The 15,258-nt window shown below is 42.8% G+C and overlaps 1 protein-coding gene across 1 annotated transcript in view; it reads left to right on the forward strand.

Annotated features, from left to right (window-relative positions):
• Positions 1 to 354: 354 nt before the first annotated feature.
• Positions 355 to 15,258, forward strand: part of LOC109418270 (rab3 GTPase-activating protein non-catalytic subunit) — a 28,076-nt gene continuing 13,172 nt past the window's right edge. Inside the window, exons 1-4 of the mRNA XM_062861307.1 lie at positions 355 to 637; positions 3,525 to 4,308; positions 4,430 to 7,301; positions 12,930 to 13,127. Of these exons, the coding sequence (XP_062717291.1) occupies positions 562 to 637; positions 3,525 to 4,308; positions 4,430 to 7,301; positions 12,930 to 13,127 (3,930 nt within the window). The 5' untranslated portion in view covers positions 355 to 561. The remainder of the gene's footprint in view (positions 638 to 3,524; positions 4,309 to 4,429; positions 7,302 to 12,929; positions 13,128 to 15,258) is intronic.

A 15,258-nucleotide genomic window follows, 5' to 3' on the forward strand; every position in this document is an offset into this window, starting at 1 on the left:
TATAAGAGATTCGAGTTTGTCGTCTTCAACAAAAATGTGTGAAGTTAAAATTATAAAGAAAAAGTTCAGAACAAAGTATTCTGAAAAAGGTAAGATAAATGAAAAATGATGAATCGATGCTCCACGTAAAATTCTGCTGCTTACAGTTTATTTTACATCATACCTGCTGCGAAGTGTAGTACAGTTTTACAGGGCTGTTGCGCCCTCTTTTTGAATCGCACGTCGCCGTCTCTGCTGCTAGTGATACACATCATGTCATGTAGCGCTGTGTTGGTATTGGTAATCGTGGACGCTTGCTGGGCTGACTGCGGGATGTTTGCGTATCGCCTTTTGACAGTTCTCCTTTGTTCGCGTTGACGCGAATGTTTTTATCAATCAGCAGTACTAGCAACAACAACAACGACGACATCAGTGGAAGAAAATTTTTGCAATCGTCACCCATCGAGGGCTGATAAAATTCTTGCGATTCTTGCGGTTGCGATAGGTTTTGTGGTTGGAGAGCTTTCCTAAATTGCGAACGGTTGTGCATCGGTGGATGTCGGTCGCAGGACGGTCGTGGTAATGTCGTGCGAAGTGAAACTGCTGGCCAATGTGGACGATTTACGCGAAGTGCAGGAACAGTTCGGGCTGAGCTCAGGTTTGTTTTGGTTCTGAGATTGTGCAAAAATGATTTGCTTTCGTGGGAGGTATTGATTTAGTTGGTAAGCGTAGTACATGAAATCAGTAATGTAATTATGGATTGTAGATTATACTCTTGTGTACGGAAAAGAATCTGTGTAGTTTGAAACAACCAGCAGTGCATTTCTTGGTTCTTTAACACTAAAAATATATGTTTCCTAGGTAGGGGAAGACAGATTAAGGCAGACCTCCAGAAGATTAGCAAGAAATTGTCATTTCCTATAAAATGTTGCCTTGAACTCTGCTAGAGTTGACACGGGAGACAGTGTTATTTTTACTATCTTCCATATCGTTCATCATCATTCGCCTCGGAATGCAAATCTGAACTTCCAGTGGACTGATCTATAATTGAAAATTTTGTCAATTGTTTACTACATGTAACAAACGATCTAACCATCTAACTCTTGATGCTATGCCCCTGCTGATTTGCACATTGCTTAAACTAAACATGATTCAAACGCCATTTTGATGATAAAACATTCAAAGGCTAAAATAAGTTAAAATTATAAATAAACTTTATTGGTTTGCATAAGCTGTGTGTTATAGAGATAGACCCCCAAAAAGCAATTTCAGTGAATCATTTCTGCATAATTAATCATTGGCGAAAGTGGAGTTCTGATACTCACTTGAAGAAGAAGCGACCTTTGCCTAGTAATAGAGTACAATAAGAATTTCAGTTTGAACGAGCTCAACTGGGCCCGCAGCCATGGCCTATTCTTATTAAACTCTCCCTTTCCGGCCGATTGGCCCTCCTTGACATTTTTAACCGGGTATAGCAAAATTAAGCTGTATCTGCCGAGTGGAAAAAAAAGGTTAGTTATACCTATACTCAAAGAAACCTGACAACCTTCAAGAGATGGTCTATACAAGGGCGCATGTTCAACTACGTAGCCAACTTCCAAGAATGACATCCCGCAATAGTCTGTTGTTTGGGTCACACTGTTTCTCATCGCAATGAGCTCAGTATTTGAACCTCATAGTGTACGCCGATGATTATGACCCAAGTATTCTTCAACACGTATCACGCAGAAAAAACATGGTAAATTCAAAAATATTTGAGGTAAATTCAAATAAATTGTCTATTTGTTCAGGCCACAAACATAAAACTGTTTGAAGTAAATGAAACGTCACATTTGAAGCGAATGCAATTCATGTTTGAAACAAACATGCATCTTCTGACAGGTTATGTTAGAAATGAATGTAAACATTTTTGTTTTGCGTGGCAGGGCGGCCCTACGAAAATCTTTGCTTCCCCAATCAATTTTATAAATTGTTTCCTATCACTAAGAAAATACACCATATCCAATACCAACATCATTTGGATCGCATACGCTCCCGAGAACAACGGAATTTCGTTGATTTTTTTTCAGGGAAACTCGAAACTTTTTGGAGGAGGAAATCTCCTTCGCACTTGCTGCTGGCACTTGTGAGTTTTGTTTATGTTCTCGACGGCGGAACGGAGGGCTTCTCAATGGGTATTATAGAAATCAATATGTAAGTGAGTTAGTTTTAAAAAATTTAATTTAAGTTTTAAATATTTTATCAGTTTACCGAATAAACATGAATATTTTTGTTTCAAGCGAACGAAATTTGTCTCCGTGTAATGAGGCTCTCGAAGTTCTAGCTAATCAGGGGTTTCCTTCGGTTCATCAGAACTCGAGGTATACGAGGAATGCAACTTAGCACTTCAATCGGGAAGCTTTCCTTCGTAGAGTATAAAAACGACTAGGAGAGATGTTGAACATTTCAGAACAACAACAACAACAACAACAGTTCAGAAGGTGCGGTTGGTAGCAATACAGTCTATTGCCTATGTAACATACAAACACTAAAAGTAGAATGTTCAGCACGAGCAGAGTTGAAGGTGGAACTCAGCTTAAAAGGATCAAAGATCAATGATTTTTCACCGACTGAAACGCTGAGAAAACGGGTTTAAAGCTGATTAGAGCTCTATGAGGCTCAATGAAGCTAGATGTAGTAAGGTAGATGGCGAGTTTTAGAGGGGTCGCTAGCCACGATACGCGAGACATTGTACTACGCTGCCTCTCCCAAACCTCTACAAAGACTCCCTCGTCCAAACATCACGCCATCGAAGATTTGATTATCTCGGCAGCCCATACGGAAGCCTCTGCTATGGTTTTGCAATTCCCGCAAGTTTCTCATCGATGGCCATCCCTTCATCGTTCGTCCCAGCCCCGGCTATCCCACGCAAGTATGCCAAGGACCCTGAAACAGCCGCTCAAAATGGTATACAACATCTATATCTGTCTGTATGTATGTCGTATCCCACAATCCATACTAATGCATATACTTTTTTCGTTGAAGTTGTGACTTGGTTATGCCATATTATTATGATCTAGTACACGCTAAAACTGTTCAGCACTAAAATGTGTAAGACCTACTCATAAATGCATAATTTCCAGACCACACAAAAATGAGTAGCAGTTACACATTCTCAAAAAACAGCTCGTGCACTCTTCTAGATGCGAAATGTTGATTTTTTTTTGTTTTCCAAGGTCACTAGTAATCCTACCTAGATTGGCGTACAAAAATTTTTGCGATTTTAACAATTTTGCGGACACTGGAGCTGATTTTGTAAATGTGCAAGGGTTACACATTTTTGGTGTAGTCTGGAAATTATGCACTTTAGTGCTGAGCGGCGTTAGCGTGTATGGCTTATAATCTTCACTTGGTAACGACAATGCCTAGCGAAATGACATCGCTGATAAGCTATAGTTAGGCAATGTGTTCAGGTTTTCACATTTTTAGCAGAATATTTTATGTTTATGTTATGATCACAAGTTAACCTTCCATTTCCTTACTCGTTTCTCTATTTCATCTCACAGAGGAAAACTGGCTCAACGCCGTGTCATACTCGCTCTCCCCGGCCGGTGACATCCTCGCGTTCGGTCACGGTTCGATCCTGATCATCCTCACGTCCAAATGGGACCGCCAGCGGCAGCTCAGTGTCTTCAGGATCGCCTGGAAGGGTGCGATCGACGATCCGAACTGTCTGATCACAAGTGTCCTCTGCACGCCGATCGTCGGCCAGGGCAATTCGTCGACCAGTGTGGTAGATTTCAGTTTCATTGTAGTGGGGTTGGATAGTGGGCAAGTGTTGTTTTATGGCGAGAATGGGACGTTGATCCACGCGCAGCTGTTCCACCAGGAACCGGTGCAAGCGATCAAGGCACAGAGTGGGAAACATATCAACGAAGAGCTGTACGTGTTTCATCCGTCGTGTGTAGTGATCGTGCAGGGTGCGCAGCTGTTCCCTTTGTTGAGAAGCCTGAAGCAGCAAATCGGGCGGTATGGGTTGGGGAGTCCGCGAGTGAACGAAGCGCAGGAAGTGATCGCGTGTCGTAAGTGGAACTATGGGAAGAATATGACCGTGCAGGATAGTGTTGTGGTGGGGCTGCAGAAAACCTGCACGTTCGATCACCTGTTGACGGCTAGTCTGGAGGGTGGGTTCTTTGCGAAGTATCGACATGCTCCGCCGCAGAATTCGTTGATCGTGGCGGCCGGCATGAAGCCTTACATAGGGTTTCACTACGCTAAGGAGGGGTTCACGCAGCCTGTATTGGCAGATGTGGCGAGGGCCGTGGCAAGCAAGATCAAATCAGCACTACCGTAAGTATGAAACCTATCCCAAGTAATCACTAATATTGAAGGTATTGTTTAATCAGTGGTTGTTCGGGTCTCTAAACTAAGCAACTGTTTATTGAATGTTGAGAATCTTTGACGTTCACAGGTCCTGGTTTGGTGGATCGTCAACTTCGCAAGCTCCCGCAGAGCCACAGCTGCCGCCTTCGGAACCGTTGATCTGCCGCTTTGGGCTTTGTGATATTCAGCGAAACGCTTTCTCCGTTTGGTTAGCTCCAAACTACACCCTGGCAGCCGTGGCGGACAGCTTGGGCCGAATAGTTCTGGTGGATTGCATGAAGGGGATCGCGTTAAGGATTTGGAAGGGTTATCGGGATGCGCAGTGCGGGTTTGTCGAAGTCACTGAAAAGGTCGCTAAGGATGCGGTAACGAAGCAGGATCGACGGAAAGCAATGTTCTTGGTGATCTACGCCCCACGGCGGTCGGTATTGGAAGTGTGGTCGTTGCAGAACGGTCCCAAGGTAGCCGCGTTCTCTGCTGCTAAGAATGGTCAATTGGTGTACAATACGCACAGTTTTATGGGGGTGAGTGCGGGAAGTAGTAAGGTGAAGTACACTGGGCATGGATGTACATTTTTCGATCCAAGTGACAACTCGTTGAAAGAAATCAGTATTCCGTTTCATTGTGCGCTCAGTGATTCCAAGTCGAAGACTGCCAAAGATCTGCATTTGTTGAAGAGGTTGAAGATCTGTTTGAAAGCGGGAGATGGGAGTGAAGCCGAAGAGCTCGAAGAGATGGTAGAAATGTGCAAAAGCTTTGAAACCGATGAGATTAAGCAGCAGTGCGTCGAGATGCTTGTGAAACACAAGAAGATCAAGGCAAAGCTGTTCCGTAGTGCTGTAGAAGTATTTGGGAGATTCGATGAAGACGAAGAAGTTCAGGAACTTGAGCATGACGGTAGACGTAAGCATTTGAAGGTGATCTGCGAGAATTATCGGAAACTGACACTGTTCTACTTGTTCTTGGTGGGAGAGTTATCTGTCGAAGATCTAGTCAACAAGTGTCCTAAGGAGCCGGAGATAAGCAGTGAAGAAGACAAATGTCCTGAAGAGCAGATTACAGATGACCAGACAGATTCCGTTGATGATCAGTCACAGCTGGACATAAAGGATATCGAGCCAACGGCTTCCAAACTCAACTTGGATGAAAACGTGAAGCTATCCGAGCTGGAGTTGGCTTCGATTGGGAAACTTATCGAACTGCTCGCAATGAATAGCTCTTCGGAAGGTACTTCGACAACTCGGGTCACCTTCGAGGAAACGACCGCCAAAAGCAATACCTTCCAGGAATACATATCGTACTTCAATGTGTCTAACGAAGGCTTGATTCTGCTCAAGGACGACTCCGGCCATTTACACAGCTCTCTGGGTAGAATCATCTTTGAAGATATTTACCAGAGTAACGGCGCTAGGTTAACAGGTTTCGTTACCGCTGCAAGTACATCCGGCTTGATGTACGATGACCTTTTGAAGCTGTTCCTCGCGTACTGGCTTCGCATTCCCTTTGTGTATAAAGATATAGCAGAACTCGCTGAAGATCTGAACAAGTTCAACAAAGTTCTTCGCCGGATTTGTTCCCTTGTGGAAGAGCGAATACGCTTTGAAAACAACACCATCTGCCTTTGGTGGCAAAATGCTCGAGAATACCTATTGGAGTCGCCTTGCGCGTTGCGTGGATTACTGGCAGCGATCTTGTGCCGTAACGAAGCGTTGAAATACGAGGAGCACAGTGATGAGGATGATTACCAGTTCGAAGAGGTATCCCAGGAAGCATGTCAGTGGACACTGCTGATCGGGAAACTCGATGACGTATCCGTACTGGGAGCGATCCTTGCAGAAAACCTGAAATGCTTGAACCCAAAGCATCCATGTTTGAAGTATCAAAAACCAGACGTTAGCTTGAAGGAGATTCTGAAGGGAGGACAGGGAATCGTAGCGGAGATTGTTGCCAAGTGGGTTGGTGCTACTGGAATCGATCCGGAGAAACTTGTGATTGAAGTCCCGGAGGAAGCAGTTGAAGACGAGAATGCCGGTGTTCAGGAACCTGCGGCTACCGAAAAAAAGGAACGAAAACGTTTGGAGTTGCTCAAACAGAACCTTATCGAAACGAGTGAGTATGGAGGAAGTAGCGACTCAGAATTAGATCCCGTACTTTACAACCTGAGTATTCTTCGACAACACTTCCCGTTCAGTTTGGACAGCGGAACTCTACTAAGTCATCTCGCTTGGGAGTACATCTGCGATTGGAGCAAAAATATGTCCAATATTGACCTACTCTCTGCCGGGTTAGCATGTCTTAAAGCAATCCCCCGTCTGCAATACTCCATGAAACATGGCCTATGCTGTATGATCTGGAATGCTCACCTCAAAATCCCCCTGGAAGCTACGAAAAAGCTCGTTAACAAGGTTGGTCGTCTCCCGAAAGAAAAGCTCTGCCTCCAGGACATTGGGATATCGGACGCCTTGGTGCCGCAGTATCTGGAGAACTGCCTCGAGTTCTTCGATCATTTCAGTAACTCCATTGACCACGACAAGCTGGAATTAAAGTTCGAGGAACTGCTTCAAGATGGCCCTATTCCGCTAACAGCCCTGGCGGTTCAACAAAATTCAGCCAACATGGCGCTTCTGAAACTACATCACGAACTAACAACCGTACTGCTCATTCTGACGTCGTTCAACGTCAAATACCAAAAACCGATCCAGCAGTTCTACGACGGCATGGCCAACCAGTCGTTCTTCGCCGAGATCAACCGGCAGTTGGCGTACAGTTTGCCGAAGGCGGATCTCCTGTTGAAGCGGGTACGGTTTGAGTTTCTCTGCAAAACCATCACGGCAACGATGGATCTTATTCGAGAGGACATGGAAAACGTGTTCTACACCGATCACATCGCGTGGATGGAGAGGATCGAGCAGTTGGCCGAAGTGTGGGAGATCAGCGTGACGGAACTGAAGAAACATCAGGTGAGTGTTGGATTTAATATTGATTTTAGCATTGAATGTTGGTATTTGGTGTTTCTACCCAATAATCCCATTTTTTCATGTAGAATTCCTCCCAGATTTCCCTCAGAGGTTTGGAGATTTGATTGAAACAATTCTAAATAGAGTTTAAATTAGGGCGAAAGTAACATGAGAGAGTTCTCTTCATCGACTCTCTCTTCTTCAAATTAAATTGACAAGATGCAAGCATGGTTGCACTTTTTGGTCATTAATCGCTAGGTTGCGATGCAATCTAGCGTCTAAGTGTAAAAACAGTTCGATTGAATTTACATCTTGTCACCTTAATTTGCAGAAGAGAGAGTCGATGAAGAGAACTCTCTCATGTTACTTTCGCCCTTATTTAAACTCAATCTAGAATTATTTCCGAAATTTCTCCTTGGAATTTTTCTAGGATTCCTGGATACTGACCGATTTTCCTGGAGATTTTCACAAAGATCTCACACAGCTTCTTTACAGAATGTCTTCCACAACTATTTCCGATATTCTGACTGTAATCGCACATCAGTCCCATTTCATATTCGTATGGGACAGTTATGCGATTATAGGTACTATTGCTCCCAGAGCCCTTTGCGGAATTTGCATTTTCCCAAAGAAATTTTCGTACTTTTCAGATCTCAGTCGCGGAATTTCTTCTAGAGTTTCTCTCGGGATTCCTCTTGAATGATTTTCTATAGTCGATTGGTCGGTGTTCTTGAAAAATCCCCAAGAAAACTGCCAGGAATTTCTTCCAGAGATTCTACAGGAGTTGCTCATGGAATTTCTACTAGAGCTACTCCAAGGATTTCTTAATAAAGTTTTCACGAATTTTCTATAAGAGTATCACCGGGGATTCTTCCGAAAATTCTCCTGAAATGTTTTCAAGAAATTTCCGTGAGCCTTCTCTTGAAGTCTCACCTTAGGTTTCTCTCAAAGATTCACTCGAAACATCTCTTAGAAGATTTCCTCCGGTGTTGCTCTATAGACGTCTCGCATTTTTTTTTCTGGATCCATCCTGGACTTTCTACTGAGGTTTTTTTTGAGGTTTCTCTCGGAGTTTCTTTTGGGATTTCTGTAAGTACTATTGGAGATATTTTTCCCGCGATTTCTTTCAGCAAGTTTTCCAGGCTTTTCCTCGTCCCTGTTTACACGATTTAATAATCCTCCATTGATTATTTTTCTGAGTTAAATATTCTCCGAAACCCTAATGGAAATTGTCCTGAGATTCTGGGTGCTCCTTTTGGGATTTCCAAAATTCTCCCGGAAATCTAGCAGACATTTTCCAGGATATTTCCACAAAATAGCTCATACGATAACACACAAAGTTCTTTGGAAGATATTTCCTGGAGATATATTGAAAGAAATCCTGTTGAAATCTTGCAAGAAACCCCCGAAAATATCTATTGAATGAATCTTGAAAGGAACATCAGCAACAATTCTTCAGAAACAGTTCTGAGAATTCCGAATTTAATTATGCGAATAAGAAATATAAAGTAAATCAAGGATGAACTCTTAAAGACTCTAAGAGAAATCCAGGGAGGAAAATCAAGACAAATCCAGGAAAACTTTGGAAGAAATTCGTAAAAACCGCATTATTTCGAAAAACGTTGTAAAAAATCGCGTAAAAAATCATGTTACGGTGTTTAAAACATTTTTATTGGTTTCAAGGGGTTCCTCATATTTAGTTGATCCCGGCTTTATTACATTCTTTTGTCGAGATTTGCACAGCTGAGCACTCGGAAATCACATTTTAACTGATATTTCAGCAAAAACTTAAGTCTATTTATAGCAGTACTCACTCATGGGCACCGCTGGAATCATACTTCAAGTATTTGGCCGAGAATTCAGCAAATGAATTTCAACCGAGAATTGCACAGCCGATCTCGACATTCTGTCTTAAATGTGCAAGATGCTTCAGAGGAGCTTTTAAAAGCGTTTCAAGGCGTTATGGAGCGTTTCAGAAAGGTTTCAGTAGCGTTTGAGGGGATTTCAAGGAGTTTCAGGTGGGCTTTAATGGATGTTTCAGAGAGGTCAGGGAGTTTCAGGGAGCTCCAGAATATTTCAGGTAAGCTTTTAGGTGTGTTTCGATGCGTTTCAGGGCGCTGCAAGAGATTACTGGACGATTCAGAGAGGGTTCAGATGGGTTTCAGGCGGTTTTAGGGGGCTTCAGGAGGTTTCGGGTGTTTCTGGTGAGCTGTTAGTAATAGGGCGTCTCAGTGTTGTTTCAGTAGCATTTGAGGGAATTTCAGAAGGTTTCAGAGATTCCCGGATGATTCAGGAAGGCTTTTGAGGCGTTCCAAGGCGTTTCAGGATGTTTCAAGGAGTTACAGGTTTTTTCAGGGAGGGTTCAGATACGTTTCAGGGAGTTCAAGGGGTTTGAGGATGATTCAGGGGAGCGTATAATTAAAAGGCGTTTCAGGGTGATTTCAGAGGCGTTTGAGGTAATTTCAGGAGATGTCAGGGGTTCCCGGATGTTTCAGATGGGCTTTTGGGGGCGTTTCAAGGCGAAACCCACTGAAAACCGTCCAGAACTCCCTGAAATCCCGTAAGACCTCCTGTAACGCCTCTGTAACGATTTTTATGTTGAAAATAAAAACACCGACGAGGCTTCGTTGTCCAATCCCAGGCACTGACTGATATCGCTACCAGCGCAGTGCTTCTTCTTTATTCAGTCCTTTATTCATACAATCCAACATTTGAAACCCGCTGAAAATTTTCTGAACCTTCCTGAAATGCTTCCGAAATCACCCTAAAACTTCATTGGACCCAACGTACCTGAATCGCACCGAAATTCCCGAAAACGCTTATGTAACACCTCTGTAACATCCCGGAAACCCTAAAAACTACAGTGTGCTATTTATTGTTGTAGTCCCAACAATCATTATTGCTGAACAACAGATGAATAAGCTGCTCTTAAGCATGATTTTAAAAAATGGCTGAATAAGCTGTTGTTCACAGAATTAATTTCGGGCTTGATTAAGGCATACTAAGTAGGATCTGGGACCATTTGGGCAGGAGCACCTATTTTGGGCACTTGCTGCTATAACTCAGTCAATTTTGAACCGATTGACTTGATTTTTGAAACACGATCAGGAAGGCGCAGTATCTAGCTATGTTCAAAAATTCAAGTCAATCGGTTTGAAATTGACTGAGTTATAGCAGCAAGTGCCCAAAATAGGTGCTCCTGCCCAAATGGTCCCAGACCCTACTGGTGCTCTCTTCGATTGTAGTATGGATGTTGTCGAAGTTGCCAGCAAGTTTTGTGAGTTTGTGCTTTTGCTTCTGCACTTCATCGTAGGTGAGATTCTGGGTGCAAGAGAGTTCCCGTGAACCTTTGGAATCTTCGCGAGGTTACTTGAAGAATTTCTCTCAGAAGTTCTGAAATTTGTGGAAAGGTTTCTCTCGGTATTTCTTCCAAACCTTTTTCCAGAATTACTTACTTACTTACCGTATTTATGTTATTCGCAATGGGGATTTTTACGGGTGGCTTATTGGGCCTACGCCAACACTCCTGTCTCGCCGGAGGGCCATCGTGCCAGTTCTGTTTAACGTCCCAACCAACACTGGGACGACCACGCTGATGGGGCTACCACCTTGGATCTAGCTGGGCGTGGTGCAGCGTTTCTTACTCAGCCGCTGGATGCCAAAACAGACGCTGTTTGAGCCGCACCTCCTTGGTGAACAGACACTCGGATCGTACCTCCTCAATCTAGCTGAAGTCAGAAGGACAACAGTGCCCAGGCTGCACTACCAGCTAAGCACACAACTCTTAGCTGGCGGTCTTTGTCATCGCTTGACCCGTGGAAGCATGAGGTAGGAACTTGTGAGGACCAGAGCTATATTGGACGCTCTCCTTATCGACTCACCGTTTTGCAGCCCAAGAATTACTTACAGAGCACTTCACGATTTTTTCTTACAGGTTTTCCAGTATCCCTTCTATAGTATTCTCTTTGACATGTGTACCAGTTACCTCTGAATCCTTAGGAGTTCCTTCCAAGATTTCTTCTGGAGATTTTTATGGTAGTACAACCGTTATTGCTTTGTGTGATATTTCTTATATTTGCTTGCCAAAATTTCTCCTGGACTACTTCTCGAAATAAACTAAACGGGATTTTTCTATCATTTCCTCCCATTCTTTAAGAGGTTATCTCAGATCTCTGTTTTTTTCACTCAGAGCCTTGACAAGGATTTCTCCTATGACATCACGAAATTTGGGAGGAATTATTGAGATTTCTCTTTGAGGATTTTTCTGGATTCTTTCCAGAGTTGCTACAGGAATCATTCAAAACTAACTACTGCAAAAATCTCGGGAGAAACTTTATCCCTATATTTATTGGAAGAAATCTCGAGAAGAACTTCCTAATAAATTACGAAAATAATTATTGGAGAACTCCCGGGACGATTTCTGAGAGATAAAGCCCGAAAAGAACTCCAAGAGAAATTCTAAGAAAAGCAGTAGTAAAAGTCCCAAAAAGTCCTCCTTGAGAAATTCCATGAGTAACATCCGCAAAAATCACTGAAGGAACTCTGAAACTTAGGAAAAAATCCTGGCAGAAACTCCTGGTAATATCTCGAGAGAAACACTGTCAGAAATCATGGAAGAAGCAATCACATCAGGAACTTTGAAAGAAATTCTGGAGCACTCCCAGGAGAACCTCTTTGTTAATTTCTCGACGGATTCAATGGATAAATTCTTGGAAGGATTTGTTTGATGAATTTCTACTTCCCAGATTCCGCTTGGCATTTGCATAATCTTTAAAGAATTAACTTGTCATTGTTTCCGAAAGCATCTGCATGACTTCAGATTTTTTTTTTTGTTCCTCTACTTGCATAACAAACTCAGACATTTCAAATGTTATAACGTTTAACGTTTAACGGTTAACGTTTTGAATAGTATTCATTTTTTGTGGAGCGGATCTGGTGTGATGGTTAAATCCTCTGACTATCACGCCAAGGACTTGGGTTCAAATCTCACTTCCTTCAAATGGAAAGTCAAAGCGTGGGTCCCGAGGTGAATTAGCCTAGGGCTAAAAATCTCGTTAAAACAGCTAAAAAAGTATTCATTTTCAATGTGCGTCCCATAGTGAAAGTACTGTAGTAGTTTCCAGTGTCAGGATATAATTAATTACAGGACAAAGACGGTGTGCTCTATGTAAATTCCAGTTAGGCAAACTTCTTTCCCGAAAACCCAAGCCTACTCTATTTAATTTATGCCATCCACTTGAAGATCATGATTAATTTTTCATTTGAATCATTCACCCACAATTTCCTACTAGTTCCGTCTCCGGGGAATCAACCTCATAAAAGCTTTTCCACAATTGGCTCCTTCCAGATGTGTCTCATCCATCAACGGATTTTTGCCAGCCAACAATAATTCTGTACTTCAACGGATTTCCCCTTACTCCTCCCTTCCTCTCCCAGTCACCCAATCATCATGCCTTATGCCTTCCCAGAAGCGACTGACGTGCGTTTGATCTGCCGCCGCCGCCACCCCGAAATGCCACACCGACATTTGACTTTTAGGGGGCACATTTCTCAAGATTTTACCCCTTCCCAGAACGACGACCGACCGCAATCCTATCGCAATTTTATCGTTTTATTCGTCCTTCCGCACAGATCGTTGAACTGTACGCCCACGGTTGGGACACGTACGCCGAGGAGCTGCTGGAGAACATCGTCCCGGACCAGGCGCTCGGCAATCTGCTGCTGGCAATCGCCGGCCGCCGTCTAACCATGCACACCAAGGCCAATCCGCGCATCTGGGGCCAGGTGGCTGCCGTGGGACCGCTGTTGACCGACTATCTGGACACACTCGTAAGTGTTGGGAAGGTTTATTACGTAAACAAGTAGCGTCCATCCGATCCAAAATTCGCACACACACACCATTGAAACGCACATACATTGCTGAGAAACCCTGCCTTCGCCCCCTCGAGTGCTGGTGGTGAGCTGGTGAACACTCTGACGGGTAAGAAGGAGGCGAATTTTATTTTTCTTATGGATTTTATCGAGCTTTCTTGCTAACTGTCATTCATACTAACCCGCAAAATTTCAAACGATACTGACTTCAGTTATTAAAAATGGGTAAATTTCAGTATTATTCTTCTAAAGAAATAGTAGAGCATATTGAAAGACAAAAGTGGAATTTGACATGGTTTATATGTACTCACATTGGCTTATGCATTTATGTTTTATCTAGCCGAAACTTCTATTGTTACTAAAGAATCTCTAAAAACATCGCTTTATGCAGACAGAGGCGGTTCCCTAACCTCAAATCAACCGGTTTGTGTAAATTTTCGTTTTTCCTCAGCAAATTAGCTTGTAATTAATGGAAAATGCCGAGAATAGATATTTTCACTTATTTCCAGTTTGATTTTGATCATAAATCCTCATTTTTTACCTGTTTAACGACCCTTAAACTTGTAAGGTAAAACATGAGGTTGCAAGGCACCATTGGATTTAAAGCAGGAATTAAACGGCTACACAGTCTTCAATACGGAAAACGAAGTTTATTGTTTCTCCGACATTTCGACACTGGGATTGCAAAACTAGACAAACGAAAATTGTCATGTACCAACAACAAAACAACCAGACAGTTACAGTTAGACGAATCATAAAACCAAAAACGAACAATTAGTTACCCCTGAAGATGACACAAAACCCCAGTGTCGAAACGTCGGAGAAACAATAAACTTCGTTTTCCGTAATGAAGGCTACGTAGCCGTTTAATTCCTGCAGTAAACTCCTCAGTCGATCCGCCAAGAGATTGAATTTAAATCTATTAGATATCGGAATTAAATGCGTATTTTTTTTTTTGGAGCATCGTCAATTCTCAAACTCCCCTTACACGCCCTTGAACCACCAACCCTTTCGGAAACCCTTTTTAAACTCCCCTTGTCATCCATTTGAAATTCCCTGAACACATCTCTTGATTCCTCTGAAATTTCTTTAGGCCCAAATTTAGCGTTCCTGAATTTGCGTCCTTGCATACTCTTGCATTCCCTCTGAACCTTTTTTGCACTTCCACTTCTATCCTTTAGGTTCTTGTCGCCCAAGCTTTCGTACAAGCTTAAACCTTCCTGTGATCTTTCCTAAACTCTCCTTACCATATAAAACTCCACCTCGCTTTCCCTTAATCCATCATTCAATCCCATACTCTTAAAACTCCTGTGAAACTTTTCTGTAACACCTTCCTCTTAAACTATTTTCCTCCTCCTCCTTTAACCTTCTTTTGAGCTCTCACTATCCTGATTAATAAAATGCGCTCTTCAATCAACTCCCGTTAACCCAATTCCCACCTAAATTTCCCTGAAAAACATCTAAAACATACAGGAAAGCTTTCTGGAATATCTCTGAAACTGTCCTGAATAATAGCCCCCTTAACCTCCTTCCTACCTTTAAGTCCTCTCGAAACTTCCTCTGCCCTCTTCCTGAGACCACGTTTACTATCTCTCTTTCCCCTTGTATACTTCTATTGTTCTCTATCTCGATTCCCCTAAAAATCATCTGCAACAATCCTCAAACACCCCTGAAAACTCTTTTGAAGCTTCCCTGAAACCTCTCTGAAGCTTCCTTGGAACGCCCAGACCCCTGTTAAACCGACTTAAACTCCTTTTAGCCCTCCCTATTGAAACTTCCTTAGCCCTTCTTCTTGTAATCCCTCTGCTATTACTTCCTATTACTTTCCCTCTTTAAACTTCCTTGAAAACTCTCTAAAACCCTTCTGAATACTCACAATCTAGGAGTCTAGGACCTCTTGTTCTCTTTTGACCACTACTCAATCCACACTTTGAAGACCCTTTCCTCTCCCAAACCACCCTGAAATCCCTTAAGCAATCCCCTGAAATCCATTGGAAAGTTTCCTGCGCTTCCTTGAAACCCGCTGAAACCACCGCCATCTCCAACGCAACTGTTAAGCTAACTCTGCATCTTCCTCTGAAATCCCCTG

Source organism: Aedes albopictus, chromosome 3, assembly GCF_035046485.1.
Source record: "Aedes albopictus strain Foshan chromosome 3, AalbF5, whole genome shotgun sequence".
NCBI classification, from domain to species: Eukaryota; Metazoa; Arthropoda; class Insecta; order Diptera; family Culicidae; genus Aedes; species Aedes albopictus.